Source organism: Thermobia domestica, chromosome 8, assembly GCF_964235325.1.
Source record: "Thermobia domestica chromosome 8, izTheDome1.hap1.1, whole genome shotgun sequence".
Taxonomy (NCBI): Eukaryota; Metazoa; Arthropoda; class Insecta; order Zygentoma; family Lepismatidae; genus Thermobia; species Thermobia domestica.
This window is the reverse complement of record NC_137461.1, coordinates 69170547-69179683: the sequence shown is the minus strand read 5'-3', so window position 1 is coordinate 69179683 and position 9137 is coordinate 69170547. Positions and strand designations below refer to the sequence as shown.

The 9137-nt window shown below is 34.9% G+C and overlaps 1 protein-coding gene across 1 annotated transcript in view; it reads left to right on the top strand.

The window, feature by feature from the left end:
• Window positions 1-671: 671 nt before the first annotated feature.
• Pka-C3 (Protein kinase, cAMP-dependent, catalytic subunit 3) overlaps window positions 672-9137 on the top strand; it is a 429462-nt gene continuing 420996 nt past the window's right edge. The window contains exon 1 of the mRNA XM_081768599.1: window positions 672-1472. Within this exon, the coding sequence (XP_081624725.1) occupies window positions 1340-1472 (133 nt within the window). The 5' untranslated portion in view covers window positions 672-1339. The remainder of the gene's footprint in view (window positions 1473-9137) is intronic.

The following is a 9137-nucleotide window of genomic DNA, read 5'->3' as shown; positions in this document are numbered from 1 at the left end:
AAGATTTAAACCATATATATTATTGGAATATATTGTATAATAACTTCTATATCTTTGTCAGGGGCAGATCCAGGACGGACTTCTAGGGGGAGCGGTGGGTTGTAATACTGCTACTTAAAGCTACTTTTCAAGAGCTTCAAACTCTGGGATGGGTTTTATTTATATATTAAATAAAAAAAAACTTCCCTCTTCTGGGGGGGGGGGCAAATGGCCCGATCGCCCCCTGGATCCGCCACTGGTGTTCGTACGATTACTTTATCAATTTATGTTCTTTTATATTTTGAATCATTTAACACTAAAACAGAATTTGAGATCTAACAGACTTGGGTAAGTTAGTGTTGCCTACGAAACTCATGATTTTTTCTAGCCTCCGTAAGAAAACGATACGTCAATTATGTTTTCTGTCTCCTTTTGAATTTAAAAAAAAAATGTCCTCTTGAGTCTAGTCTCCTTTTCGAAATGGGAATCGAGACGAGATTATGAATCTCTCCTCTTGTGGGCTATATTATAACGAAACGTAAATTTTAAAATAGAGAGAGATTGGACAAAATTTAGTAATAATAATTTTTCATTGTCTGGCAACCTTGCATTTGTTGGCTACGGACTTCGGCTGAAACCTTACGAACTTGACCGAGCCTAACCGAACACTTATAGCATTTTACCCAGCAGATACAAGCTGAGCGGGCTTGCTAAGCCTTTGCTCGCTGTTGTTCAGGTAACAGCGCAACCAGACGAGCATTTGTTGTGGAACCGAGTAGGCTGCCAGGTGGGAAACGTGGCGCTCCGTTCGCCAAAGCGTGTGTGTGTGTTTGGATTGGGAATGACTTGTTTTTTAGTGTACGTTATTATGTGTGAAGCAAATACAGTATTGAACGATTTTTGAGATCTAAAAATTGTCATGATCACATTGTGTCCTGGTGAAAAGTGAGGTGTAATAAATTAAGTAATTAAAAAAAAAAAAAAGCTCCGTCCGGGTTTTTTCCTCAATATCAGACCTGGGCCAGGTCAAAGGTCGAGATTGTACAGTAAATAAATTACACATTTGTTTATCTTTTCTTCCTGAAGAGTGGTAGTGCTAATTATTTGTGTGAATTTGTGTAAATAATAATAATAAAGCAATTTGTGTAGTTTTTACCAAAATATTAAATGGCAAGATATTTTGATTAAAAGAAAAGTATTACATACCGGAAGTTGAGAATAGAAAAAAGAAATTTACAATTAAAAAAAAAATCGACTGTTTTTACATGACATAATTGATGTGCATATAAGAAGGAGGCTTGCAGTTTCGACTACTATTTTTCTCCCCCCAAAAGTTTTTAATATTCGAGTAGTAAATAAAATGGCATCGTCTAAAGTTGCAAGAAGACGACAGGGCAGTTTGCCCAAAGAGCCGCCGGTGACAGTGGACATAAATAATTCAGATGGCGAAAAGGATTTCAGCTTGGATGATTTTGAGATGATTAAAACTATAGGTAAGTACAAGTAAATCTATTTACTTGTGTGTACTGTATATCGTTTTCCACAATATAACTTTTTTTTTTTTTTGCTGTGTGGAGTACATATAATTGTATAGCAATTGTTTGAGTACTTTGTTCTAGGAAGTGCTGTTTTGTACAGGAAATACCAAGCTGTTTGAATATTGATTTCATAAGAACAAGACTGTCATTGTACTGTGCATGAACAACATTTGTTTACGTATGCACGGATGATTCAGTCATTTGTTTAAATACTTGTTATGGGATTTAAGAAGAAATACGATTGCTTTTCATAATGATTTTGTTAAGATATTATCTCGACATTCGCCTGAAGGAATTACTGCGAGTTTACTGGTGGATATGAGCAGGAGGACTCAACTACTTGTATTATTGTATATTCATTAATAAATGAAATTAACAGAGAGGGTCGTTTCAGGTTTTACTTCGTAAGTGGGGAAGGGAGGCAGGCAATACTCTACAATACAAGTGAAAAAAATGAAATCTTTTAAGTTTTACGTCCCACACATTTCCCGCCTAAGCTAAAGGAGACAGTGATGATGAAAATAAATGAAATGGTGGAATGAAGAAAATGGGAGGAAACGGAAGAACCCGAGAAAACCCACGCACACGATGTTTGTCCACCACAAAGCAGCACAAGTAAAAATTCACATTTTTCGTTACTATCTTATGATTATAATATTGACATTATATATTATGATTGTAATAATTAAAATGCATATACATCCCAAACTCTCAGGAAGCACGAAATGACGACATTGAATTAAATTTTTTGTTCATGAATGGCCATACCAGTTAGATTAGGCATGTTCAACGGGAAACAAAATGCGTAGTCACCGCATCCAGTCGTTATTTCTGGCTTCCTTGATCTAAGTTCATTACCTCGTAATTCAGTTGGCTTCCAAACTGCCTCTTGATTCTCGGTCAACTCCGAAAAAATGTATCATTAACCAGGGCCGTAACTTGTGGGGGGCAGGAGTGGCGACTACCCCCAGGGATCTCCCCGCCGTTCGAGGGGGGCCCATTTTAAGACAAAATTTTCTTGCTCCATATATGATACAAACATGAAATTAATAAATGAAGCATCACTATATTACATAAACAAAACAGCATACAAAAGGTAAATAAAAGAATAATGAGTCGTGGGCCTATTTCAGTAAAAAAAAAAAAAAAAAAAAAAAGTTCTACTATCAGGGGCTCTAGAAATAATATTTTTTCGTATGGCTTTGAGATTTGTCAATATTGTCTCCTTAATTAATTTGTCTTGTATGGAACGGGCCCAAGGGCGTAATTAACGGCCCCGCAGACCTTGCCGTGCGAGAGGGACCACAGGCTCCGGGGGTCTATATACAGTAAGAGAAAGATGGAAAGAGGGGCGCAAGAATTAGAAAAACAACTTTTTCTAGGGGACCAAATACGCGTATTAATGCTTGCCTCCCCCAGAAAAAAAATCTAAGTTACGGCGCTGTGATCAGCGGAGTCAAAAACCAAATGTATCAAAAAGCACGTGAAAATTAACAATTCTCGTACAGAAGCTTTTATATTAATAAATAATGCACTCCTATGGTCTAGGGCTGTAGTAGTGGGTTCGATTCCCAGTAGGAGAGCATGAAAATTTGAATTTTGAACGCATTACGAAGGTTCGACATTCCATTTTAAACTGTAGGTCAACACCTCATATACCCTCGGGGCTCAAAAGAGACTCGAACTTCAATAAATAAACAAACAAATAAATAAATATAATAAACTCCTGATTTTGATTACCAATAGTGACAAAAATTGTCGGATTCACCTAGTATTGCGAGACAATCAGGGGCGGATTTAGAGTGTTGCTTGTCTGTAGGCTAATTTCGATTTGCCTCCTTTACCGGCGGCGGCGGCTTGTTTGCTCCTGGAAAATTTCAAATATATGCTATTTGAAGAGTTTTTATGCCATTCACACCCACAACAGTATGTTTCAAAATCTAATATTTTACGAGAAAATCAGTTAAAAAAAAAAAAAAAAAAAAAAAAAAAGAGATAAGCACTTAAATTTAACTATAGTAGAGAGATTTTCTATAGGTGCTCAAGGTCATGATGCAGATATCAAAAAGATTCACCTAGTTTGTTTTCTTATTTAAACAATATAGAGAATATATTCAGTTGATCTATTTTGTCATATTTTCTGTAACCTTGAGACGCCTATAGAAAATCTTCCTATTATAAATAGTCTTATATGTAATCACAAAAATACCATAAAATAAAACAAAATAAAATCATATTTACACAATTTATAATTCATTATATGAAAATAAATATAAATAAACATTATATCTGAAATTACAGCGCTGGATTTATTTTGGTCTCGCTGTGATTGGTGTTCTTTTCTTCGTTTGTGATTTTAGCGACCTCTGCTAATAAAAAATGTAATTTTGTGTGTATTATTTTTAGACTAAGGGCCAAGGGATGATAACTCTCCCCACTAGGGAACTTTTGTCACTATATTAGAAATGTTCCTTAGGGGTCCTTAAAATCAAAAAATAGTTGTTGGTCAAATATAAGTGCAACACCTGGGTCCTGGGGCCCTTAACCCTTTAGCAGAGCCGTAGCTAGAGATTTCAGCGCCCGGGGCGAAGTAGAATTCAGCGCCCCCTACACTGACCTTACCAATCATTTATATATATATATATATATATATATATATATATATATATATATATATATATATATAAGAAAAGCAGCTTTTGTTGTTATGCTACGCTGAATTTTTATTCATCTTCTTGGAAAGACCAAACCATTGCAACAACCAAAAACGATCATTATGTACCCTTTTTCAAATAAGAGCTGTTTTCAAGAGCCTTATTTTGGACTTTTTGTTAAACTTGACAAAAAGAACAGTTATGGAAAGTTACTACTATTTACAACGTTTCATACTATCGATAAAAAATGATTTCAATACATTAAAAACTACATGTGCTTTTAAATTGTTCGAAATGGGTGACAGTATTAATTTCCAGTAATAATTGTAAACTTCTTACTTTTATTTTGTATGTGACCACATCAATAATATTTTGATTTCGATCTTTTAACGGTAAAAAAATTTTGTAAAATGTAATGGAAATTCAAAAGGAGCCTTCTTTATGAATTTCTAAATATTGATCGATGGAGGTGAAGAATATGTTTTCAATGTTTGTACTTAAAATCCTAAATATACTTTGGCTACTACATATGTCTGAAATTATACTAATTATTTAGTACTTAATTTCTTAATGAATGAAAGTTCCGAATTTAAGGTACTTATTATTGATTAACATATTAAAATACACTAACACGTACATATATGAAGAATGTGTGTACTTATGTTTTGTATGTATGTAGATAGATAAAAACATCACACAACTAGACACGCATGCACAAAATAATATGCTGGCGATACAAAAAGTTGATGAAAAAATGACCCCAATAAATTCCTCTGAATTGGAAGCATTTGATATGTCAATGGAATATAAAAATAAATCATTGATAGTGATTAGAGTCTGAAAAAGTCGAACTTCGTTAGGCTAATTTATGTTCCCTTAAGCCCCTATTCTACAACTGCTTGAAGTTCGAAAATGTTATTGTTCCCCTCGTTTACCTTTATTTTTAATATTCTCGCACAAACAGCAGCTTGAATGTGTCTCTTCATTCTTCTCACTTTCATACCTTCATTCTCACCGTCGCACAGTGGGGCCAATCCAGGCAATTCTTAGCAAAAACTCGAAAAATGAAATAAAAGATTGACTGGATATAATTTGTTAAAATGAAACCTTAATAGTGTACACATTAAATAGTGTGCAGGAAAAGAAGTGATAGCAGTTTGCAATGAACTCATGGCACGTGTAAACTTGGTTATCCACCGAAGCCGGAGACACGCTGATTAGTGACAGAAGAAGATAGGAAGTTGACTTCGAATGCGACTATTCCTATATTGCGTATAGATATGCAGCGGCTGCTAAATGTGATGACACGATCCACATGTATGTATCGTTTTGTATATTTACAATGTTAATGTGATGTGTAGTCAATAATCATATTTGGAATAATGTTAATATCATTATCATATCCCTATGGTGATCCCCTACCTATCATATTTGGAAAATACTGTGGTACTGAAAGCATATAAAGTATAGTCAAACGATAGAATGGCATTTTAGTAGAAAATATGGCATAATATGTTTGTGATTTTTAATATGTCGTAGCGGAAACATTGTTCTTACTGTATGCAAAGAGAACACCTGCACATATTTGCACTTTTGGGAAATGAAAATGTTTGAGGAAAACCGCATTCTGGATGCAATGCTGCTTTTGAATTGAGCTTGGATGAATTTATGAGCAAGTGTTAGGTTATTAGACGTGTGATCCCGATGCACGCAGTGGCAAATGAATATACATCGATTCTAGGAATTTTGCCGCCAGACCTCGTTGGGGGCTTCATTGTCACAACGAACTTTCCACCAGGGGCGGATCCAGGGGGTGCGATCGCTCCCCCCCCCAGAAAATGGAACTTTCTTATTTTATATATATAAATAAAACCCATCCCAAAGTTTGGAGGCCTTAATAGTAGCAGTATGACAACCCACCGCACCCCCCAGAAGTCGGTCCTGGATCCGCCCCTGCTCTCCACAACTTTGAAATAATTTTGAGAAGCAAGAACTTTTCTTCAATTTTGTTACTATTCAGATGTAAAATGAATAAGTACACTTTTTCCTTTCATGCGTAAGAATGTAAGTCAATTGTAAATTGCCAAATCAAAGCATATTGCCCACGCGTTTGTTTATCCCAATCATATAATCTGTTATATATTTTAGGCGCGAATATAAGGAACATTTCCTTTTATGATGTAAAACTCTATGTTTTTGATAAAATAATGTCGAAATAATATTATTGTAACCACTGCACACACCGAACTAATTGGTTTTCTTTCAATTTTCTGCTTCATATTGCGAATTCTTATTTTTGCCAAGAATTCAGTGCTTTGGCCCCACTGTGCGTCGAGATTAATCGGATTGGGTAGAAAAACGTTTTGAACTAAGCAAACTCATCACTGTCAAAATGCCGAACACGACTTTGCTCGTTTCTGATTTTGAAAATGCTCCTGCGTACACTATAAGTCATTACTCGGCACCTTGTATACCACATGTCATTAAGAAATCATCTACAACTCTTCAAATAATAAGTAAAAACTTGTTATGACTTACTTAAACTCTAGGATTGCGAGCGAAGCGAGCAAGAAGATTTTTAAGAAATCTACGTATTTCATTGATAACCGACAGCAATATTGATCTAATAGGGCAAAAATACTTTCTGGGGGCGACTCGTCTTTTACTCATGTCCAACATCACTTTTTCTTTCTCCTTGCTCGTTCGGCGCCCCCTTGCTATCAGCGCCCGGGGCGGGCGCCCCGCTGGCCCCCCCTTAGCTACGGCTCTGCCCTTTAGCACCCGTGTATATGTACAGACATCGATGGGATCTCTAGAAATGACCGTAGATCAGACCGTTAGTGCAATACTGAAACAAGTTATACCTCGATCGATTTGTAAGAGTATAGACTTTTAGTTTACGTAATGAAGAAGACATTTTTGAGTATAAAGGAAAAATAATTGAGGGATATTTAAGCAAATTTCCCTAGAAAAGTTCCTTCTTGCGATTCTTTTAGTTATTACGTGGCAACACTGCAAACGAGCAGAATAATAAAATGTATGTGTGTGTTCTGTTTTATGATCTACTTAAACTGAAACTTTCGTCTTGATCCACCAAATAGCAGCAGCGGAAATATGTATTTTATAGTCTTCAGAGGGTTCATAATAATTGATTTTCATGGATGTACGAGTATGACTTTGTGTCAATGTACAGTTATTACGTGGCAACACTGTAAACTACGTGAATAATAAAATGTATTTATGTGTTCTATTTTGTGTTCAACTATTTTTTGATTCTAAGGACTCTAAGGAACTTTTCTAGTATAATGGCAAAAGTTTCCTAGTGGGGAGGAGTTATCACTCCCTTGGTCTATTTGTTTCATTCTAATTTGATCTAGAATACGATATATTTGGCTGCATAAAAATGGTTTATACAAATTCAAGAAATTAACTTGAAAATTGGTTTATTAAGTATCTTATGTCTAATAGCACTTATTGGTAATAATCTTATTGGTAAATTGAATTAACTCAAAGTGTTTCATTCTGAGTCTTTTTTTTTTTTTTTTTTTTTTTTACTCCACTTTGACCGCATTTTATCCGAGGCCTGAGATACCGAAATTAAAACGTATGGTTGTATATTGAATAAACCCACTTCTTTTGTTTAGCAATATTCTGATACTCAATAAAGAAATGCACCAATCAACATCTTGTTATTTTTGCAGCTCAAAATATTATTAGTTTTCTAATATTTTTTCAGTCTTTAGAGGTTAAATAAGTACACAAGTTTTGTTTTACGAAATTTGCCGCTTCAGCCTATTTAGAAATCTAGCCCTCGAGAGAGAGAGAGAGAGAGAGTACTTTTGGGAGTAAGAAGCAACTAATTGCGGTGTCAAAAGTCAGAAATAACAACGACAGGAGTTATTGTTACAGCTCTTCGTGAACTGCTAACATCAGAGAGTTTAGCAACTTACACTAAGTATTGCTTCTTAAAATGTATTAAACAATCCTCCATGTTTTATTTCAAACCCTCTAAAAACTTCACAAAACTCGAAGAATAATTTTAAAATTTCTCTGTGTTATTCTATGGTACTTAACAAGATATTATTTAGTACCAACAACAGAGGCAAATGTAGCCCGGGGCCTAGCCCCTCAGTTTTTTAGTGACAAAAATAATTTAAGCTATTAATTATATATTTTGGAAGTTTATAATAAACTCATGATATATCTATCTTAGTCTGAGTTCTGGCTCCCCCCCCCCATTTTTACCTTCTAGATCCGCCCCTGATGGTATCAAAACGCTTTTTCTAACTATGCTATTTCCTTATGTATATTCAAGAATGATTTTTTTTAAAAAAAGGGGGGAAATCATCTATTCATTTACCTTGTTTCTTATACATAATAAAATCCCTATAAAGCATTATATTTTCATGATTCTTGTACTGCGAGCGTTTCCATTTGATATCACCACACAAAATATTTTACAGATATTTGATTTTACCGTCCGCAATATTGCATATTACGTGACGCCGCTATACATCTAGTATCACTTCTGACCCTATAATATATCTATTGACATGTCATTCATCAAATTCTATCGATTCATTTAGATTTATGTGGGAATCTACCAAGGACATTCAGGGCATCTAACAATGCTCATGTGGGACCCTATGTTTTTTTATTAGGGATGCGCACGAGACAAGATTTGAGACTGTCTCATCTCGAAAATATGCTGTGAAAGTGATGTCTCGACTCGAAAAATGTATATTTCTCTATTGAAAGAGCTGTGTCTCGACTCGAATTTTGCCAGGAAAATTCTGTCTCGACTCGTCTCGTGCGCATTCCTAATTTTTATGAATATGTATTTTTATTGTTATATGTATTGTTACATGTATTTTTAATGAATATACAATATTTGGCATAATTTGAATTCAATTTGTCTTAAAATCCTCATATATGCCTTCTCAGACCCTTGTCTACAACCAAACAC